General features: G+C 36.1%; 1 protein-coding gene across 5 annotated transcripts in view; it reads left to right on the forward strand.

Annotated features, from left to right (window-relative positions):
* The window catches only part of MAGI2 (membrane associated guanylate kinase, WW and PDZ domain containing 2), a 1,505,066-nt gene that overhangs the window by 989,826 nt on the left and 491,213 nt on the right, over window positions 1–24,027 (forward strand). For all 5 annotated transcript variants that reach the window (XM_060414641.1, XM_060414642.1, XM_060414643.1 and 2 more), the window contains exon 6: window positions 6,445–6,524. In XM_060414641.1, the coding sequence (XP_060270624.1) occupies window positions 6,445–6,524 (80 nt within the window). The remainder of the gene's footprint in view (window positions 1–6,444; window positions 6,525–24,027) is intronic.

The following is a 24,027-nucleotide window of genomic DNA, read 5'->3' on the forward strand; positions in this document are numbered from 1 at the left end:
ATTTTAACATTCACATGCATCTTAAATCGCTCAGAGGACTCTAAAATGTTTTTCTGGGCCTTGTTTACCTTGTTACTATGTTTCATGCTGTCAAATATTATTGAGTTCAATCTGTTTTTATTCTCCCAGGGTAGTATTTCCCAAGATGAAAATGCAGTTTATCTAATAAAAACTAAGATTCAGAATTGGCTTTTCTGGAGAACTTTCAAAATTCAATGTGTTTATCATTGTTTTAAGTCTGTAACTATTTTTTAAAGAAAACAGAGCAAAGGAAAGGAATATATTTGATAATAAAAGTTTCTTATCCACTAATCAAATTTCAGTTGATGAAATGCCATCTAGTATTTGTGCAGTAGTGAAAATATTATTTTGATTTCAGTGTCAGTACAAAGGTAGGAAGAAAAGAGTAAAAGAGAACAGAATGAAGAGAAAAATGAAAAGAGGAGTTGTCTTAAAATTGGATTTGAATTGGGTCAACGTTGAGCCTTTTGTATACCTAGGAAACCATTGACAGGTTTGAGCCCAACTGGAAAAACATAGAGTAAATGAAAAAAAAAAAAAAAATAGAGGATAGAGTGGGCATGACCTGTGTGAAAATTTTGTTTTACTCCTAATAAATACTCTGCTCATTTGAAAGCTTTTTTATTAACCTAATTGTTTATAACCTCTCTGACTCAATATTCACATGTAGATTATATACATCACCATTGTAAGACTATTCTGGAAAAAATATTCAAATTTGATTTTAAATGATTTGAATAGAGAATTCAAGTTTATAAGGAGAAAATATTTTTAGTGGTAATATCGCTACGCATGTACAGTTTAATATAATACCAAGTACAAGGCATTTAACACAAAGGAATTTAATCAGTGATTACTATTGTCACAAAGGAGATAAAAGTCTCAGTTTGTAAACCATTGGCTATGAAACTAGGAAAAAGATTTTTAACTGTTATCCAAGAGAGTGAAATAAAGCTTCTCTGTATAAAAAGCAAAGTTTTAGATTTATTATGTCTCTGGTTTCAGATCATTAAAAAAAAAAAAAAACACAACACTTGGCGCTGGGAATCAGATATGTCTGTATAATGCTAGCTGTTTTACTTTCATGCACTAGGTGTGTATCCTTAGGCAAGTCACTCATCTTCTCTCAGCCTTCCTTTTTCTATAACATGGAGTTAAAAATACTAGCCACAAAGACTCTTTAGCATTAAATGAAGTGATGCTATGGAAGTTCTAGCGCAGTCCCTGACAAAATAGGCAATCGGGAAATGTTACAAGATAATAAGAATATCTTTGCAGTGGTATGGCATAATGTCAGCAGCTTTTCCTGTTAAAGGGACGCATTTTCTGTATGAGAAGACTGTTTCCTCGGCAGATAAGATGTTATTATTTATTGTGCTGCTTTTGTCAATTTGGAAAAAGGTTAAACTTAAAAAATATCCAGAAATTTCAAATTCATTACAAGTCAGCCTATCACATGTCTTCAAGGCCATTCTGATGTGAATTTAAAGTAGAATTGCAGAGCTGAGTGAAATTTCACTTCTGGTTTACTCCGGTCCTCCTGGATGGTTTAACATCAAAGACTTTTGGATATACTATTTTTTAAGGTTTTCATTAAGGTTTTAAAATATGACAGTGATAGAACTTGAATAGCTACTGACTCCACTTGATCTGTTACTCTTCATAATCATCACATTAACTTTAGCCATAGAAATACGTAGAGTAGTGTATTACTATGATTCAAAGTTCCTGGAAAATATATATTTCAGTCCTCAACTAGAAAAAGTTTCTTTGCAAAGGCAGCCTATATATGTGTATGTGTCTCTGTAGAAGAAACTAGTATTGAAATACAGGGTTAGATAGAATTAGCATCTTACCTTCTTGTTATTCATCCTCCTCACAATTTGGGGAAAAGCAGAAAATTGGCGTTCTGCACCTGCATCTTCTCTAGTAATGAAAGTGACAGGAAACCACACTCTTAACCCTTGAGGAAGGATGCTGTGCAGACTGTGAAAAATCCCTCAGGGGTCCCCTTTTACACGATCTCCTGCCCAATGTCCAATCTTATTTTCAAGTGGAAATGTTGAGGTTTAAAAATTATATAATTTAAGGAAGTGGAAAAGCCACCTAGTCTGTTGTCTCCCAAATGCATTAAAAATATCCCCTTTGTAAGGCACCTTGAAGAAGCATGCGAACTCAAAGCCTCATGAGAGCCACTCATGGAAAATACCATACTGTATATTCATGAGATGTTTGTGACAATTACTGGAGGTAACTACAACCCACTTTCTTTCAGAATCAGTTCAGAGGATCAGCTAAAAATGCTGTTAACTATAAGAGACTCAATCTGTCAAAATGTATTAAAGTGACACACTGTTAATGCTAGTTCAACCTGAAAAAATCATCCTGTAATGAAATGCTTTATATAAACTCAGGAAAAATAGGAAATTCACGAGTCTCTACTAAATTAGACAGTATTAGAAACCCATGTTGGAGCTGTATAGAAATGGTAATTTGACTGCCTGCAGTGGCTTAGTAATGTCGCCTTCATACTTATCTAAAGATGTGTCTCCCCTTGTGAATACATCTTAGAGACTTAGAAATGACTTTGCTCCAAAATAGGGGAGGAATTTGGAAGAAGTAGGTGTGGGTAAATAGAAGGGAAGTTTATTTTCCTTGTTTACCTCCCAAGCTTTTTGGTAGAACATAAAAACATAGACATCAACACATATCTCTAGAGATACCAAGGGAAAATTTCATGCAAAGATGGGGACAATAAAGGACAGAAATGGTAGGGACCTAACAGAAGCAGAAGATATTAAGAAGAGGTGGCAAGAATACACAGAACTGTACAAAAAAGATCTTCATGACCCAGATAATCACGATGGTGTGATCACTCACCTAGAGCCAGACATCCTGGAATGTGAAGTCAAGTGGGCTTTAGGAAGCATCCCTACGAACAAAGCTAGTGGAGGTGATGGAATTCCAGTTGAGCTGTTTCAAAACCTGAAAGATGACACTGTGACAGTGTTGCACTCAATATGCCAGCAAATTTGGAAAACTCAGCAATGGCCACAGGACTGAAAAAGGTCAGTTTTCATTCCAATCCCAAAGAAAAGCAATGCCAAAGAATGCTCAAACTACCGCACAATTGCACTCATCTCACATGCTAGTAAAGTAATGCTCAAAATTCTCCAAGTCAGGCTTAGGTAATACATGAACCATGAACTTCCAGATACACAAGCTGGTTTTCGAAAAGGCAGAGGAACCAGAGATCAAATTGCCAACATCTGCTGGATCATCAAAAAAACAAGAGAGTTCCAGAAAAGCATCTATTTCTGCTTCATTGACTATGCCAAAGCCTTTGACTGTGTGGATCACAATAAACTGTGGAAAATTCTGAAAGAGATGGGAATACCAGACCACCTGACCTGCCTCTTAACAAACCTGTATGCAGGTCAGGAAGCAACAGTTAGAACTGGACATGGAACAACAGACTGGTTCCAAATAGGAAAAGGACTAAGTCAAGGCTGTATATTGTCACCCTACTTATTTAACTTATGTGCAGAGTACATTATGAGAAATGCTGGGCTGGAGGAAGCACAAGCTGGAATCAAGATTGCCAGGAGAAATATCAATAACCTCAGATGTGCAGATGATACCACCCTTATGGCAGAAAGTGAAGAGGAACTCAAAAGCCTCTTGATGAAAGTGAAAGTGGAGAGTGAAAAAACTTGGCTTAAAGCTCAACATTCAGAAAACTAAGATCCAGTCCCATCTCTTCATGGCAAATAGATGGGGAAACAGTGGAAACAGAGGCTAACTTTATTCTTCTGGGCTCCAAAATCACTGCAGATGGTGACTGCAGCCATGAAATTAAAAGATGCTTACTCCTTGGAAGGAAAGTTATGACCAACCTAGATAGCATATTGAAAAGCAGAGACATTACTTTGCCAACAAAGGTCCATCTAGTCAAGGCTATGGTTTTTCCAGTGGTCATGTATGGATATCAGAATTGGACTATAAATAAAGCTGAGTGCCAAAGAACTGATGCTTTTGAACTGTGGCGTTGGAGAAAACTGTTGAGAGTCCCTTGGACTGCAAGGAGATCCAACCAATCCATCCTAAAGGAGATCAGTCCTGGGTGTTCTTTGGAAGGACTGATACTGAAGCTGAAACTCCAATACTTTGTCTACCTGATACGAAGAGCTGACTCATTGGAAAATACCCTGATGCTGGGAAAGATTGAGGGCAGGAAGAGAAGGGGACATCAGAGGATGAGATGGTTGGATGGCATCACCGACTCAATGAACATGGATTTGGGTGGACTCCAGGAGTTGGTGATGGACAGGGAGGTGTAGTGTGCTGCGGTTCATTCGGTCGCAAAGAGTCGCACATGACTGAGCGACTGAAATGAACAACACACACACACATACACACACACACACATATATATATACTTTGAGCTGAGGCATATCTATAAAAAGCATCTTTACAGTGACTTTAGTTTTCAGGTGGGATCAATGAGCCCTGAACCCAGTGCCACTATCCTTACATTAGAATAGTCATAACCCCCATTCTGTCCATAGGCATCAAGTCGTTAACTGAGAGGAAAAGACTAGATGATATTGATATGACTACAGATAGGACCAGAATGAGATACTACTTTACAGAAGTCACATATGGAGAAAATAAAAGCTAGCATACCCTCCCAACAATTTATAATTTCACCAAATTCATAGACTTTATCTCATCAGATTTATTAGAGTCCTGCTCAGAAAGATCAATTATTGAGGAGTTCCTAAGTACGAAGAAAATGTTTGGAAAGTGTTTTCTCTTTACCCCACATGTATGTCAGAAATAAAAGAGAACCTTTTTTAAGAGCAGAAACTTCATGACCCAAGGATATTAATGTCTAGGTTCTCAGAACGGAGGTGGCTCTGCACTTGGGCAAACATACGATCATCCAGAAAACACTCTTTGAACAGTACTTTAACACTCTGGAGTCATTTGCTCACTGCCCTCCTTAACCCCTTTTCTCCTCCTTCCTGCCTTGAAATTCCCTTCATTAAGTAGGCACTTAATCACTAGAAGTTTGCTATTAAATATACTACCTGGAGACTTTTCTGAACTGTGCTTTAAGTGCAGATTGATTCATCAGATTATTTAGCTAACACTGTAATATGATAAAATATATTTAAATCTCATCGAAGAAACAGACAACACGTGTGAATTGACACCATAATTGTGATTTTGACTTCCTTACAACTGTGTTCAAAGATCTTGTTATATGGCTTTAATTTATATTTCTGTTTTCCACTTTTCCCTTTCATATTACATTCTAACTCTTTTCTATACAAACCTCAGTTTTCTACATCTGTGACTCTGATCATTCTTTTCAATCCTCACAGATGTCACGTCCTTGGTATTTTGTCCATTGACAGATGAGATAACGTGAGACAGCTATTCACAGCAAATAGTTTAGCTCCACTGTACGGTTATGAGCCATTCATAACCATAATCTAGTTCATTCGTAATGTAGTTTTCAAGTACAGAATGTATAAGAATCACTTCGAGTGCTAGCCAAAGATGGAGATTTTGCAGCCTCACCTCAAAGATTCTGATTTGGTAGTTCTATGAGGATCCAGAAGATGCATTAAATCCACCAGATGATTCCAGTGCAGGTCATTCCAGAACCTCTTTTAAAGACCCTGTTCTAAAAACATCTCTCCTTTGCTTTTTAAATTTTTTCAAGACTTCTCAGAGATCATTTTTTTTTAAACAAAATTGTCATTAAAAATGATTAATTCCCAGAAATTCCATTCAGAAATGCTAGAATACAAGCATTTTTACCCCCTAGCTGGATTGAAAGTATTTAGATGGAAGATAGCTAAATGTGGGTTAATGAAATTGGTATTAATCACTTTTTGAGAAAATGTAGGAATCCCAAGAACATGCTATAATTTGTATCACTTTTGTACACTCTCTGCCAACTCTGTAGTTAAAAGAGTAACAAAACAACTGCTTATGAAAAGAACAGATTTAAGATGAAAATAATTCTTTTGCAAAACTCAGGAAATAGTATCAGAGCCTGCAGCCTGTGCTCTTCCAACTGGAGAATCCTGTATTTGTAATAAATTCCTTTTGCTCTGGATGAGTTCTGCATTTTCAATGAGGTTAACTTGGCAACATTCTAGTTGATTTTAATAAAAATAGCTGCTTTGAGGACAGGGAGCTGAGGTTGCCAAATTTACAGCTGCCTTGCACAATTACTCTTACACCTCCTTCAGGGCTACTTAGAACCAGTAAGCAAATTAAGTGTATCGATTGCAATTTTGTTGGTCTAACCCTGTTTTGTTTTTTGGTTTTTTTTTTTTCCTCTTAAGGAATAAACTTGATTCCTTTCAGTATGTGTCTGTTCAGAGTGATCTCTTTTCTTTTCAGCCATAACACAAAGACAACATCATGGCTGGATCCACGACTTGCGAAAAAGGCTAAGCCTCCAGAAGAGTGCAAAGAAAATGGTAAGTTATTTAAGTTTTTATGGTGTTTTGCTGTTGCACTTCAAGAATGTGTCTATTTCTTAAAAGAGGGTCTTGTCTAAAGAAACTGTATGCTGATTGAGACAATTTTGAAGCTGTAATATTTAGTGCTCAGATAGGAGAGAGAATTAACTCGGCGTTTCAGCAGGGCCATGTGGTTTTCCTTTTTCTCTCTAAGGTGACTGCGCTGGATATCACAGCTCTGTCATCTCTGTGGGTTCTGCTTGACTCCTGGCCTTACTTTCCACCACCTACTAGGGAGTTTTTGTTTGCAATATGTCTCTCTGAGTACTCTGATCTTTTCATTGGAATTGAATATGGTATATAGAGAAAAGTACTATGAAACTCTAAGTAATGCTTTATTTTTGTGTTGTGAGGCATAACGTTCTACTAGTTATTAAGGAATGAATCCATGATTTAAAGATATATGTAAATATTCTTTCTTTCAACCAAGCATTTAACTACAGCACATGAATATGCTGGATTATCTTTAGCATTTTACATTTCCCAGTGTAATGGCATTAACTTGCTTGAAAATCAACAGTTTTCATCTATGTGAAGGGTTTTTAAAAATAATCTTGTTGGTTAGATGAATGAAAACCTTGTTCTTATATTGTAAATTACATAGATGAAATCTGTTACTGATGGTACTTATAAGTTTTGTACTATTGAGTTTAATGTTGAAAGAGTACTTATAATTTGTCTAAAATGATACATATCATATACTCCTGAAGATTCATTATTTGAACACATTCACAGTTTTTATCTGATCAAATTATTAGAGCCTTGTTCAGAGATATCTCATCATTGAAGAGCTCTTAAAAGTGAGGAAAGTGATGAAGAATATTTACACTTTTTAAAAAGCTTTAAAAAAGTCAACTTTTTACAAAGTCTGTAATTCTAAAAGTCCTTTAATTTTGACATAATTCTGTCTCAGATAATATCAAGATGCTATTGTTCATTGTTAGGTTATATGGTAACTATTCACAAGTTGGTTATACAACTGAGTTAAATTAAAAAATCAGTATATGATTTACATGTACGTATTTGAATGCATTAGTCTCTAATTTTTATCACCTTAATTTTATATTCATAGCTGCATCTGTATGCCTTCTGTATACAGGTACATCTATATGTATGTGAATTTTTTACAGTTGTTTTGTGACATGAGACTATGAGCACAATTAGGGTACATTTCATTGATACATGTAAGACATGTGTTGCAAATTATGATTGGTTAGAAATTAAAATGACCTGACCCGCTATATCTAGGAGTTACCATTTACTTATACCACGGATGAATTCAGTGATTTTGCAGTTCTTTAGCATGTTGAACTTCTCAGCTCTCTTGTTATTCTCTGAGTTGTTCTTTTCATTATAAAAGGTGATTAAAGTCAAATCCTGAAATCCCGGGAGAGATGTGAGTTTAACATTTTGAAGAGCTATAACATTTCAATATTATCAGTTTCTCCTATATCCATACTCGTCTGTCATCTCAGGATGGTAGATGCCTAAAATATACCAGTATCTCAATCCGTTTGCCATTAAGAAATGAGTCCTAGAATAGAGTCTTATAGCTCATAATGATTTTATAACTGATTAATGATTGTTTTTCATTTTGTTCAAAATAAGTAATCCACAGGCTATATTTCATATATTATTGGAGTATTTTACAATGGAAACTAATATCTAGGTAAAATGCTATTGTTCCAGACACATATCTTAGGTTTTCTTACCAAGAAAAGTGCCCTTTGGTCATAATATTGCTTGTGTTTTACTTCTTTTTCTTTTATTTAAATTATTTAGGTTAAAATTGTTTAAAATATTGAGTGTTAATGCATTGCTGTTGAGTCTACAAGTTAAGACAAAGTTCTTTATATGTTTCACAAGTCAACTCAGATAAAAAATGGTAGTAATTTTCTGAATGCTGAAGTATGTATAATATATGTGTAAAAAATGTAGATGCTTAAGAAGATAATATGTTTCACTGGCAAAGATTTATCCTTCTTCTACTAAGGAGATAGAATGGAGGCTAATTACCTTAATCTGATCAGAACTGGGTCAACATGAGGTTGGACTGAGCTTTGGTGAGACCCAGTCTACCTGTAGTTTGCTTTTTTCGCATGGTGTTTGCCCACCCAGAATTTCAACAGCCTATTGTAGATCAGCAAATGTTTTCTATAGAGGGTCAGGTAGTAAATATTTTCAGCTTTGGTTACCCAGTACTGTTTGCAACTACTCATTGTTTAGAAAAGTGGCCAAAGTCTATATATAAAAAGAGCATTGATTTATTTTAATAAACGTAGCTCAGGTACGTAGAAACTTGAGATTTATATACTTTCACCAATTAAAATATTATTCATCCTTTGTTTTTTTTCCTCAATTATTTAGAAGTGTATAAACTGTTTACTTATCTCTTGGACCATACAAAATATAGAAGCAGGCTGGCGTTGGTCCAGAGGATCAAATGTGGTCTAGTGGGTCCATGTGGAGCCTGCCCCTGGGTAGCTCTTGAACATCAACAGTTAATTTTTTTTCTTCTTGACACTGAAAAACTGCAAAAAATCTGTGGTACCTGGAGAATCCCAGGGATGGGGGAGCGTGGTGGGCTGCCGTCTCTGGGGTTGCACAGAGTCGGACACGACTGAAGCGACTTAGCAGCAGCAGCAGCAGCTTATTTTAAACCTCCAGTTCAGTTCAGTTCAGTTCATTCACTCAGTTGTGTCTGAGTCTTTGCAACCCCATGAATTGCAGCATGCCAGGCCTCCCTGTCCATCACCAACTCCTGGAGTTTACTCAAATTCATGTCCAACGAGTCAGTGATGCCATCCAGCCATCTCATCCTGGGTCGTCCCCTTCTCCTCCTGCCCCCAATCCCTCCCAGCATCACAGTCTTTTCCAATGAATCAACTGTTCACATGAGGTGGCCAAAGTATTGGAGTTTCAGCTTTAGCTTCATTCCTTCCAAAGAACACCCAGGACTGATATCCTTCAGAATGGACTGATTGGATCTCCTTGCAGTCCAAGGGATTCTCAAGAGTCTTCTCCAACACTGTAGTTCAAAAGCATCAATTCTTTGGCAGCTCAGCTTTCTTCACAGTCCAACTCTCACATCCATATATGACCACTGGAAAAACCATAACCTTGACTAGATGGACCTTAGTCGGCAAAGTAATATCTCTGCTTTTGAATATGCTGTGTAGGTTAGCCATAACTTTCCTTCCAAGGAGTAAGCATCTTTTAATTTCATGGCTGCAGTCACCATCTGCAGTGATTTTGGAGCCCTCCCCCCCCAAAAAAAGTCTGACGCTGTTTCCACAGTTTCCCCATCTATTTCCCATGAAGTAATGGGACCAGATGCCATTATCTTCGTTTTCTGAATATTGAGCTTTAAAAGCCAACTTTTTCACTTTCCTCTTTCACTTTCAAGAGGCTTTATAGTTCCTCTTCACCTTCTGCCATAAGGGTGGTTTTCTGCAGATCTGAGGTTATTGATATTTCTCCTGGCAATCTTGATTCCAGCTTGTGCTTCTTCCAATCCAGCATTTCTCATGATGTACTCTGCATATAAGTTAAATAAGCAGGGTGACAATATACAGCCTTGACGTACTCCTTTTCCTATTTGAAACCAGTCTGTTGTTCCATGTCCAGTTCTAACTGTTGCTTCCTGACCTGTATATAGGTTTCTTAAGAGGCAGGTCAGGTAGTCTGGCATTCCCATCTCTTTCAGAATGTTCCACAGTTTATTGTGATCCACACAGTCAAAGGCTTTGGCATAGTCAATAAAGCAGAAATAGATGCTTCTCTGGAACTCCCTTGCTTTTTCCATGATCCAGCTGCTGTTGGCAATTTGATCTCTGGTTCCTCTGCCTTTTCTAAAACCAGCTTGAGCATCAGTAACTTCACGGTTCACGTATTGCTGAAGCCTGTCTTGGAGAATTTTGAGCATTACTTTACTAACATGTGAGATGAGTGCAATTGTGCAGTAGTTTGAGCATTCTTTGGCATTGCCTTTCTTTGGAATTGGAATGAAAACTGACCTTTTCCAGTCCTGTGGCCACTGCTGAGTTTTCCAAATTTGCTGGCATATTGAGTGTAGCGCTTTCACAGCATCATCTTTCAGGATTTGAAAGAGCTCCACTGGAATTCCATCACCTCCACTAGCTTTGTTCGTAGTGATGCTTCCTAAGGCCCACTTGACTTCACATTCCAGGATGTCTGGCCCTAGGTGAGTGATGATACCATCGTGATTATCTGGGTCGTGAAGATCTTTTTTGTACAGTTCTTCTGTATATTCTTGCCACCTCTTCTTAATATCTTCTGCATCTGTTAGGTTCCTACCATTTCTGTCCTTTATTGCGCACATCTTTGCATGAAATGTTCCCTTGGTATCTCTGATTTTCTTGAAGAGATCTTTAGTCTTTCCCATTCTGTTGTTTTCCTCTATTTCTTTGCACTGATCGCTGAGGAAGGCTTTCTTGTCTCTCCTTGCTATTTTTTGGAACTCTGCATTCAGTTGCTTATATCTTCCCTCTTCTCCTTTGCTTGTCACTCCTCTTCTTTTCATAGCTATCTGTAAGGCCTCCCCACACAGTCATTTTGCTTTTTCGCATTTCTTTTCCATGGGGATGGTCTTGATCCCTGTTTCCTGTTCAATGTCACGAACCTCCATCCATAGTTCATCAGGCACTCTATCTATCAGATCTATTTAGTCCCTTAAATCTATTTCTTACTCCACTGTATAATCATAAGGGATTTGATTTAGGTCATACCTGAATGGTCTAGTGGTTTTCCCTACTTTCTTCAATTTAAGTCTGAATTTGGCAATAAGGAGTTCATGATCTGAGCCACAGTCAGCTCCCAGTCTTGTTTTTGCTGACTGTATAGAGCTTCTCCATCTTTGGCTGCAAAGAATATAATCAATCTGATTTTGATGTTTACCATCTGGTGATGTCCATGTGTAGAGTCTTCTCTTGTGTTGTTGGAGGAGGGTGTCTTCTATCACCAGTGCATTCTCTTGGCAAAACTCTATTAGTCTTTGCCCTGCTTCATTCCGTATTCCAAGGCCAAATTTGCCTGTTACCCCAGGTGTTTCTTGACTTCCTACTTTTGTATTCCCTATAATGAAAAGAACATCTTTTGGGGGTGTTGGTTCTAAAATGTCTTGTAGTTCTTCATAGAACCGTTCAACTTCAGCTTCTCTAGCATTTCTGGTTGGGGCATAGACTTGGATTACCGTGATATTGAATGGTTTGCCTTGGAAACGAATAGGGATCATTCTGTCATTTTTGAGATTGCATCCAAGTACTGCATTTTGGACTCTTTTGTTGACCATGATGGCTACTCCATTTCTTCTAAGGGATTCCTGCCCACAGTAGTAGATATAATGATCATCTGAGTTAAATTCACCCATTCCCTTCCATTTTAGTTCGCTGATTCCTAGAATGTCAACATTCACCCTTGCCATCTCCTGTTTGACCACTTCCAATTTGCCTTGATTCATGGACCTGACATTCCAGGTTCCTATGCAATATTGCTCTTTACAGCATCGGACCTTGCTTCTATCACCAGTCACATCCACAGCTGGGTATTGTTTTGGTTTGGCTCCATCCCATCATTCTTTCTGGAGTTATTTCTCCACTGCTCTCCAGTAGCATATTGGACACCTACCAACCTGGGGAGTTACTCTTTCAGTATCCTATCTTTTGCCTTTTCATACTGTTCATGGGGTTCTCAATGCAAGAATACTGCAGTGTTTTGCCATTCCCTTCTCCTGTGGACCACATTCTGTCAGACCTCTCCACCGTGACCTGCCAGTCTTGGGTGGCTCCACATGGCATGGCTTAGTTTCATTGAGTTAGACAAGGCTGTGGTCCGTGTGATCAGATTGACTTGTTTTCTGTGATTATGGTTTCAGTGTGTCTGCCCTCTGATACCCTCTCGCAACACCTACCATCTTACTTGGGTTTCTCTTACCTTGAACATGGGGTATCTCTTCACAACTAGTCCAGCAAAGTGCAGCCACTGCTCCTTACCTTGGACAAGGGGTATCTCCTCTTCTGAACTTGACAGATATCATCATGGGTGATTTGCATTGTTGGAGCCTGTCAGTCCCTCAAGATTCTGCAACGGCCTCCCCATTTCTGTCATCCCCCATGGTGGCCTTCTTCCCAGGCTAAGGCTGGATTCTTCTCACAGCCCAATCAACAAAAATGAACTACGCATCTTTCCTTACCTCTCCAGGGTTCTTTCTTCTTCAGATTCTTAGACCATTTTAGATCTTTCATTTCAGCAGTTTTCTGATTCCTTGGTTATTTTTTACATTTAATCTAGATTTTCTGTGTGTTCTCTTAGGTTACAACCTGCTAACTTCATCCTACCTAGAAATTTTATTGCAATTATTTTTAGATTATACAATTTAGACCTTACTGGGTTACATAGCATAAATTCTTTATTATCATTGTAATTTATATTTAATCTCACAAGGTTGAATCCCATGTTGTATATGTGTACATAGTTTATAAATGTACATATGATGGATGTGTATGTAGATATAGATTGCATCTGTAAAAATATGCTTCTTTAGTTCTGTTTATATAGATGCCTGAAAGTAATTCTTCAGTCAGCTATAAAGAGGAAGCTGGGTAAAACAGAGATGGGACCCTGATTTAAATCATTCTTGAATGAGAGAAGCAGTAACAAATGTTTTCTTATTAGTATCAAGGGGAGAAAAGCCATCATGGATGACTCAGCACAAATACTTACTAAACAACCACTTATTCTATTGAAACTAAAGTAATCATTTTGCTTTTTTGTTTGAAGAATAACATAACCACTAAACATAAGAACATATTTCCTTCTCTCACTGTATGGTTGCAAATACTGAAGTAGTTGTGTCCTTTGTGTTTGTCATGGCTCTGTGCATTTTTGGAATTTTAGCACCAGTCTACATGGCAGAAAAAACTCACCACCTACTACTGGATTCTAATATTAGTATTTGGGGGAGTACTGTTTAGCATGCCAATATAGTCTTTAACAAAACTCAAATAGCAATTAAACTGTTAAAGAATTCAGATGTAAGATTGCCTGCACTACATATAAAGCATTATTGTATTGTTCGCAGCCCTCAGAATTAGCACTGTGGTGTTTGAGATGTTTCCAGTCATAAACATCCCAGTGACGATACAGTCCACGTGAATCACTGTATTAGGGTTAATATCAAAAGTAATTCAATCCCAGTATGACTCTCCTTAAAGATGAAAAATGACTAGACTCAGTAGGACTATGGTATTGTATTCGGGAAAGGACATTATGTAGAATTTTTCAAGGAAAGCTCTATTCTAAATCTCAATCTGTGGGCTTTTAGGTAGGTACTTAATCTCTAGGAGCCTAGGTTTTCTGACCTGTAAAATGGAAAGGATATCTATATCACTCAAATTTAGTTTCACATGCAAGAAGCACAGAGTTTATTGTACCATAGGTTCTAAATTGCTTCTTCACTTTCTTTCAAGTATGCTCTGAGCCAACAAATCAGCCTCATGAAAGACAAACGCAAAGAAATTCAGAATAGTTGGCCTACCTTGAGAATCTTTAATTACTCTAGGGTGCTCTGAAGAGGTAGAAAAGAACAAACCCATCTAGGCTAAAATTATCCAGCTAGCTAATTCCAGCCTGGTATTAGTAGACAGGCCATCCCCCTCACCACCATCTCCATTCTGTTAAAGTGGCTGTAAATTTCACAAAAGAATTAGAGCTATGTGAATGGGATGACTTCATTTGTGTATTTTGTATCTATGAATTTAGTTGTCTCATGTTACCATAGGAGGGAAAAAAAGCTTATGTAATCTTAACCTTTTACCTACATGAAAACTGCTTTTCAGCTTATTTTAACTAAAGCCTTAACTATTACTCTCGCTAAAAAAAAAAAAGTTCAAAATATATATGTCCAAAATACTCGTAAACAAAGATAGCATAAGCTTTGTTTCATAATAGTTATTAAATGGATGGATTTTTTCAAGAGAAGGGGTTGTTGCCTTTCTAAAATAATTGAAAACACTAATTTCAGGTCATTTCTTAAGTGAATTTTATAGAAATGACAGATGTGTTGTTGGTGTTTTTCTTTCTGGCTTACTTCACTCTGTATAATCGGCTCCAGTTTCATCCATCTCATCAGAACTGATTCAAATGAATTCTTTTAACGGCTGAGTAATACTCCATTGTGTATATGTACCACAGCTTTCTTATCCATTCATCTGCTGATGGACATCTAGGTTGTTTCCATGTCCTGGCTATTATAAACAGTGCTGTGATGAACATTGGGGTACATATGTCTCTTTCAATTCTGGTTTCCTCGGTGTGTATTCCCAGAAGTGGGATTGCTGGGTCATAAGGTAGTTCTATTTGCAATTTTTTAAGGAATCTCCACACTGTTTTCCATAGTGGCTGTACTAGTTTGCATTCCCACCAACAGTGTAGGAGGGTTCCCTTTCTCCACACCCTCGCCAGCATTTATTGCTTGCAGATTTTTGGATCGCAGCCATTCTGACTGGTGTGAAGTGGTACCTCATTGTGGTTTTGATTTGCATTTCTCTAATAATGAGTGATGTTGAGCATCTTTTCATGTGTTTGTTAGCCATCCGTATGTCTTCTTTGGAGAAATGTCTATTTAGTTCTTTGGCCCATTTTTTGATTGGGTCGTTTATTTTTCTGGAGTTGAGCTGCATAAGTTGCTTGTATATTTTTGAGATTAGTTGTTTGTCAGTTGCTTCATTTGCTATTATTTTCTCCCCATTCAGAAGGCTGTCTTCTCACCTTGCTTATATTTTCCTTTGTTGTGCAGTACTAACACATATATATGGAATTTAGGAAGATGGCAATGACGACCCTGTATGCAAGACAGGGAAAGAGACACAGATGTGTATAACGGACTTTTGGACTCAGAGGGAGAGGGAGAGGGTGGGATGATTTGAGAGAATGACATTCTAACATGTATACTATCATTTGAATTGAATCGCCAGTCTATGTCTGATGCAGGATGCAGCATGCTTGGGGCTGGTTCATGGGGATGACCCAGAAAGATGTTATGGGGAGGGAGATGGGAGGGGGGTTCATGTTTGGGAATGCATGTAAGAATTAAAGATTTTAAAATTTAAAAATAAAAACTAAAAAATAAAAATTAAAAAAAAAAAAAAGAAATGACAGATGTGGACATTTTTGTTTTCATAGTTCAAAATTCTGTCCCTTGACAACATAATTTATTTTCCTTAAATAGGAACTTTGAACTTTCTCATTGAATATTTTTGATGATCAGATATCCTAGATTAAATATGACCAAATTAATATATCCCTTAAATATTTGATTTCCTAATCTGATAAAACTGCCAGGATTATATTTGTAAAATATCTTGAAATTTTTTCACTAGGAAGACTTAATAAAAAATAGTCTCTAAAGCTATTAACTATTGAAGTACTAAAACTTTAAAATTAAAAAGATACATTTATGTGTAAATATTGAACTCCAAATGCTTAAGTATTATGAACAAACTGAGTATTTTCTGTCTATACTGATATTTTGGGGTATCTTTGTTTAAAAAATGAAGAAATTTAAAATTTCTTAATAGAACCAATTAATTCTTATTCTACCAACTGTTAATTGTTTGTTTTACTAGTCATTATTTTCTATAGCAACAGTTTGAGATATGCTTTATCCAGCAATATAGCACCATTTCCTTGATTTCAGCTCAAGGCTACTAAGAAAAAACAGTATTTTAGGAATATGAATCTTTTTGGAAGAAATAATAAAATTAATCTAAAATAAATCATTAGGTAAATCAGTGGATATTCCACTGTTGTGCACAGATACCAAATTCTCGGTTGTGCCTGGCTGGCATCTGTTCAAATTTGTCGCATTCAATTCTAAGTGCTCAGTGTCACAGTAATTAAAGTTGTTAAATATTTGGAATTTCATTCCTGTACCAATTGTTTATTTTCCCCTTCTATCTATTCATATTAACTGTAACTGTCAAGTAGTACCTCATCCTTTAGTTCTCAACTTTTATGTTTAGTAATATGTTATACCGCTTCCTTACTCCTTGTGGCTCAGACTGTAAAGCGTCTGCCTGCCATGTGGGATACCTGGGTTCAATCCCTGAGTTAGGAAGATCCCCTGGAGGAGGAAATGGCAACCCACTCCAGTACTCTTGCCAGAAAAATCCCCTGGCTGGAGGAGTCTGGTAGGCCACAGTCCATGGGATCGCAGAGTTGGACATGACTAAGTGACTTCACTTTCTTTTCTTTAATGCACACAAATTTAAAAATAATTTTGACATCACTGAAATTGTTGTGCATAGCATCAAAATTATTTCAAATTTTTTCAAATATGCCTGTTTTGGGAAAGCACTATAAATCCACAGGAAATAGCAAAGAAATGTACAAGGAATTCCCAAACACCCTTAATGAAGTCCCCCCTATGTTAATATCTTATATAATATAATATCAAAATCAGGAAATTGACATTGATACAATTCACAGAACTTATTCAGACTTCACTAGTTATACAAGTACTCGTTTTTGCATTTTGCTATACAATTATACCATCTGTGTAGCTGCATATAACCATAACCACAATAAAGATTTGTTACCTTGAGACTCAACCATTGCACAGTCATGCACATCTCCTCCCACTGCACAATCCTTACCCCACTAATCTGTTCTCTATTTCGATTACCTTGTTATTTCAAAAATGTTATACAAGTAGCATCATGCAGTGTATAAACTTTTTTGAGATTGCTTTTCCATTCAATTTAATTATGTCAAAATCCATTCAAATGTGTATTTCAATGGCTTGCTACTTTTTAGGTACTATTGTTTGTTCAAGCATTTACCCTTTGAAGGATATCTAAATTGTTTCCAGTTTTTAGCTAACACAAATAAAATTGCTACAGACACTTGTATACAGGTGTTTGTATGAACATAGGTTTCTTTTCCCTGAGAAAAGTGTTCTAGATTGCAATTGCTAGGATATTATAGAAAGTATTATTTTTGTTCAGTCACTCAGTCACGTCTGACTCTTTGCAACCCTATGAACTGCAGTACGCCAGGCTTCCCTGTCCTTCATTATCTCCTGGAGTTTGCTCAAACTCATGTCCACTGAGTCGATGATGCCATCCAGCCATCTCATAGATGATAGAAAGTGTATCATTACTTTCAGAACAAACTACAAGACTATTTTTAGAGTGACTGTACCCATTTATTTCATTCCTACCAGCAGTGAAGGAGTGATCCAGTTTTACTGCATTCTTGCTGGTGTTTGGTGTTACAACTTTTTTTTAAATTTTATTTTAGCCATTTTGATAGACTGTAATGATACTGCATTGTGGTTTCAATTTGTATTTCCATAATGGTTAATAATATTGAACATATTTTCATGTGATTATCATTTATATATCCTTCTCAGAAGCATGTCCAAGCATGTCTTTTGCCCAGTTTTTAATTAGACTATTTTTTTAAATTCAGTTTTGAGAGTTCTTTACATATTCTGGTTATGTAAAGATACGCTTTGTACAATTGATCAGATATGTTTTGCACAAACATTATCTCTCAGTGTGTATTGGTCTTTTTATCTCTTAACATGGTCTTTTGCAGAGAAGATGTTTTTAATTTTATTGAGGTCCAATTTATCAAATTTTCCTCTTACGAATCATGTTTTTTATAAGTCTAAGGATTCTTCACCTAACCCTAGATGCCAAACATTTTTTCATGTCTTTTACCTAAATTGTGTAGTTTTACATTTTACATTTAAACCTGTGGTCTATGTTGACTTAATTTTTGTATAAGGCATAAATTTTAGGTTCAGGTTCAGTTTTTCCCCTATGGATATCCAACAATTCCAGCACCATTTGTTTAAACGGCTATCTTTTCTCAATTGGATTGAGAGAGCATCTCTGTAATAAGTCATTAGGTGCCACTGGTTTATGGGTCTGTCTACATGCCATTAACACACTGTCTTGATTCTTGTGGCTCTATGATAAACCTTTATATTAGGGAGAATTGATGCTGTCTAGTTTATTCTTATTTTTTTTAAAAAAGGAAAAGGAAAAATTGAGATGGAAAGAGAAAGGAGCTTTAATTAATTGGGAAGAGATAACAATTCTGAACTTCTATGTGTGCTTACATGTATAGCTTCAAGTTACAGAGTGGTAAAAATGACAAATCTAAAAAATGATAATAATTTGAAGACTTCACTATTAGAGTGTATGGTTGAACACACCTCTCTTACTACTCAGTATATTAAACAACCAAAAATAAGAAGAAATATATGAATAACAGAAATAGGATTATTGATCTAAAAGTTTTAACAAATGGAAAATATACTTCTCAAGCATACATAGTATTTTATAAACATTGGGTACGTAATAGTCAATAGAGTATGTCTTTGCAAAATTTAAAGATGTCGTTCCTATATTTATAGAAGGCTTCAATTATATATCAGTAAAATGAAAACTAAAATAATCTCCACAATAGGAAATTTAAAACATATAAGTCTTTTCCAACTTTATGTGATATAATTGACAAATGATGTCAATTTAAAGCATGAAATATGATTATTGGATTGTCATCATTTAGTCATTAAGTCGGGTTTCCTAGGTGGCGCAAGTAGTAAAGAATCCACCTGCTAATGCAGGAGACGCAAGAGATGTCAGCTCAATCCCTGGGTCAGGAAACTTCCCTGGAGAAGGAAATGATAACTCACTGCAGTATTTCTTGCCTGGAAAATTCCATGGACAGAGGAGCGTGGTGGGCTACAGTCCATGGGATTGCAAGGAGTCAGGCAGAACTGAGTACACACATGCTAGATGATTTGATACATATATATACTGTAAAATGATAAACACGATTTACTTAATATATCTATCAACTCATGATTACCTTCTGTATCTATATGGTGAGAATATTAAAGATTTACTCTCTTTGCAACTTTCAAGTATATAGTATAGCACTATTAATTGTAACCATTATGCTGTACATTAAATCCTCAGAACTTATTCAACTTATAACTGAAAGCTTCTTCATTTTGACCAATATCAGCTGGTTTCCCCTACTCCCCAGCCATTGGCAACCACCATTCTACTCTCTGTTTCTATGTGTTTAGCTTCTTAGAATTCCACGTATAGGTATGGTCACATAGTATTTGTCTTTCTCTGGCATTTCCCTTAGCATACTACCCTCAAGGTCTATGCATGTTGTTGCAAATGGCAATATTTCCTTCTTTTTTTATGTCTGAATAATATACCATTGAATATATACATCATGTTTTCTTTACCCATTCAGTGTTCAATGGATACTTAGGTTGTTTCCATATCGTGGCTATTGTAAATAAAGTTGCAGTGAACATGGGAGTGCAAATATCTCTTTGAGGTAGTAATGTAATTTCCTTCAGATATATATACAGAAGTGGGAGTACAGGATCATATACAAGTTCTGTTTTTAATTTTTTTGAGGAATCTCCATACTGTTTTCCATAGTGGCTATACCAATTTACGTTCCTATCAATAGTGCATAAGCCTTTTCGATAGTAGCCATTGTAACAGGTATGAGATGATATGTCCTTGTGGTTCTGATTTGCATTTCCCTGATGACTGACAGTGTTGAGAACATGTTCATGTACCTGTTTGTCTTCTTTCAATATATGTCTATTCAGGTCCTTTGTCAATTTTTAAAGTAGATTGATTTTTTGTTATTTATGTGCAAGTCGTTAATATATTTTAGATATTAATCCATTTTCAGATTAATGTTTTGCAAATTTTTTCTGCCATTTAATAGATGTTTTCTGCCTTTTCATCATGTTGACTTTTTTTCTGTGTGGACTCTTTTTAGTTTGGTGTTTTCCCACTTGTTTAGCTTTGCTTTTGTTGCTTGTTCTTTTGGTGCGATTTCCAAAAATAGTACCAAGATCAATGTCAAAGAGCTTTTTCCATGTTTTCTTCTAGGATTTTAATGATTTCAGATCTTATATTTGAGTCTTTAAGCTCTTTTGAGTTAATTTTTGTGAGTGGTATAAGATATCCAGTTTCATTTTTTGGATATGAATATCTAGTTTTCCCTACACGATTTGTTGGAGAGACTATCCTTTCCCCACTCAGTACTCTTAACTGCCTTATCAAGTACTAACTGACTTGTAAACGCAAGTTTATTTGGGGGCTCTCAATTCTATTCCTTTGTCAATGTGTCTGTTTTTATGCCAGTACCATACTGTTCAACTACTTTAGCTTTGCAATATGATTTGAAGTCAGGAGGAAGTTTGATGCCTCCAGCTTTGTTTTTCCCTCCTTAGGATTGCTTAGCTACTGGGGATCTCTTGTGGTTCCATACAAATTTTACAACTTTTTTTTCTGTTCTGTGAAAAATTCCATTGGTATGCTATTAGAGACTGCATTGAATCTACAGATGGGTTTAGGTAGTGAGAATATTTTAACAATAATAATTCATCAATTTCATCAACATGGGATTTTTTAATATTAAATGTGCCTCTCTCTTTGAAATCTTTTATCAATGTCTTATAGCTTTCAGTTGTACAGATCTTTTATTTCCTTGAATTTATTACTTAGTATTTTTTCTTATTTTTGATGCTATTGTAAATGGAATTTTTTGTTTGTTTTTCAGATGGTTGTATGGAAATGCAGCAATTATTTGTTACTTTTCTACAAATTTACTGAATTCGTTAATTAGTTCTAAGTGCTTTTTGGTATGGAGTTTTTAGGGTTTTCTCTATATAAAATTATATCATTAGCAAACAGAGACCATTTATTTCTATCATGGAAAATGTTTCATGTACACTTGAGAAAATGTATTCTAAAAGCATGAAATGCTTTTAGATGAAATATTCTACATATCTAATAATTCCATTTATTCCAGGATGCAGTTTAAATCCAATATTTCCTTTTTAATATTCTACCTGGATGATATATCCATTGTTGAGAATAAGGTATCAAAGTCTCCAACATTACTGTATCATCTATTTCCCCCTTCAGATCTGTATCTGCTTAATATTTAGGTTCTCCAGGATAAAATGCATATCTATATATCTATATACAGTTGCTGTATTCTCTTGATTAATTGACCTCTTTTTCATTACGTAATGACCTTCTTTGTCTCTTGTTAATCTTTTTAAAGTCTATTTCATCTGATGTAAGTGAGCACTCCTGCTGTCTTTTGGTTTTCCCTTGTTTGGAATATCTTTTTCCATCCATTCACCTTGAATTTATGTGTCCTTAAAGTTGAATTGAGTCTGTCTTAGGGTCTTGTTTTTCTGTCCTTCTGGGATACCCAGATACTCTTCTCTTTTTTAATCTTCCTATATGTTACTTGAACTTGAAGATTCTATATTTATTTACTTGTAGTATATTTTTCATAGTGGTTGGATTGAACGTTACAATAATGTATAATTTATCACAATCTAATAATATTGACATATTGCTACCTAGAATTAAGTATAGAAGTTTTACTTCTAATTATGTTCCTATAGCCTCTCCACTTTTAAAATATATTTGAATTAAGCATTTCCTCTGAAAGTGCAAGTGAAAAAAAGTAATCATTTCCTCTAACATATGTTGAAATATTCCATTAAGTGTTGTTATAATGTTTGTTTTAGCTATCAAATACAATTTAAGAGGGCTTCCCTTGTAGCTCAGTCAGTAAAAATTCCCCCTGCAGTGCAGGAGACCTGGGTTCAATCCCTGGGTTGGGAAGATCCCCTAGAGAAGGAAATGGCAAACCACTCCAGTATACTTGCCTGGACAATCTCATGGACAGAGGAGCCTGGTGGGCTGCAGTCCATGGGATCGCAGAGTCGGGCACGACTGAGCGACTAACACTTACAGTTTAAGAATTTCTCTAAGAGAATGATTATTTATCATCTTTTCCTCCTGGTGTCCCATTCCATTGAACTTTTCTTTCTAAAGTTCTGAGTTTTCTCCTGTTATCAATTTTTTTGTTTTGTTTTGTATGTTTGTTTTGAGAACTTCAGTTCGCCACTCTTTAGGGCATGTCTGCTAATGACAAACTAAGTTGCTGGTGTTTGTTGTTTGTTTGTTTCCATCTAAAGAGTGTATTTATTACCCTTCATTCATCCAGAGTATGAAATGTGTGCCACCTCTTTATGAGCCCCAGTTTCAGATGAGAAATCCACTGTTATTTGAATTTGTGTTGCCCCATAGATAGTATGACACTTTTCTTAGTTGTTTTTAAGACTTTTTCTACCTTTCATTTTCAAACATTATGGTGTGTGTTGGTGTGAATTTCTCTTTTTTACTGGTTTATGCAAATTCTTAAAGCTATAGGTTTATCTGTTTTGCCAAGTTGGGAAATCCTTTGGCATAAATTTTTATTTATTGTTTATTTCTTTGCCCTTTTTATCTTCTATTTCCGGAGCTTCGATGATAGAAAATGTCAGTGTCTTTGTTACTGTCCTACAAGTCCCTGTGGCACGGTTCTTTTCTTTTTTGTGTTTTTTGTTCATATTGAGTACATTCTACTCCCCACTCTTCAATTTCACTATTCTATCCTCTGTTCAATTCACTCCGCTACTGAATCCACTCAGTGAGATTTGAATGCCTTATGTATTTATTGTTTTGTCATGCTACATGGCATGTGGGATCTTAGTCCCATGACCATGAGTCGAACTCACATTCCCTGCATTGGGAACACAGAGTCTTAACCTCTAGACTATCAGGGAAGTCCCAGATTTTATTTCCATTATTTTTTTCTATTCTGTAACTTACATTTTGTTATTTTTTACCATTTCTATTTATTTTCTCATTTTTTTCATTAGTTTCAAGGGAATTCACAATTTCTTATTGAAAAGTTTTATGATGGATACAATAAAATCTTTGACAGATCATTCCAAAAATTGATTCATCTTGATATTGGAATCAGTTGATTGTCTCTTCTTATCCATTTTGAGATATTCCTAGTTATTGGTATAATGAATTTTATTTCACTTTATCCCAAACTGATTTTACATGGATTTTATAGACATTTTAAAAAAATATTTTATGTTAGTAGTAAGTGCCCCTGTTTAAATTTTGTATGCATATACTGACCCATTTTGTAGGCTGTGGTTTCAGATGCAGTGTAGTTTTCAGAGCCCTTGCTGTGCTATTTAATCAGCTTGGTTCTTACTTGGGAGTTCCTGACTGATCCCTGCTGGTGCCGTCTGCAAGCTGTGAAAGGGTCCTCCCTGAGTTGCTTGTTGTCACTAGTAGGGATGTGGGATTCTGCATCTGTGGGATAAAAAATGCTACCCCTTGTGTATGTTCCCTGCCCACCTGGTAAAGGTAGGTGTGGGGCAGGGGATAGATCACCTACTTGGGACCCACTGATGTTATCATCTCAAGTGTATCAGGCCATCACTCCTGACGGGGAATAGGTTGGTCTCTCTGGGCTCCAAGATGCCACCAAGGGCCTCACCACTGGCTGGGGCTGTATA

This window comes from Ovis aries, chromosome 4 (assembly GCF_016772045.2).
Source record: "Ovis aries strain OAR_USU_Benz2616 breed Rambouillet chromosome 4, ARS-UI_Ramb_v3.0, whole genome shotgun sequence".
NCBI lineage: Eukaryota > Metazoa > Chordata > Mammalia > Artiodactyla > Bovidae > Ovis > Ovis aries.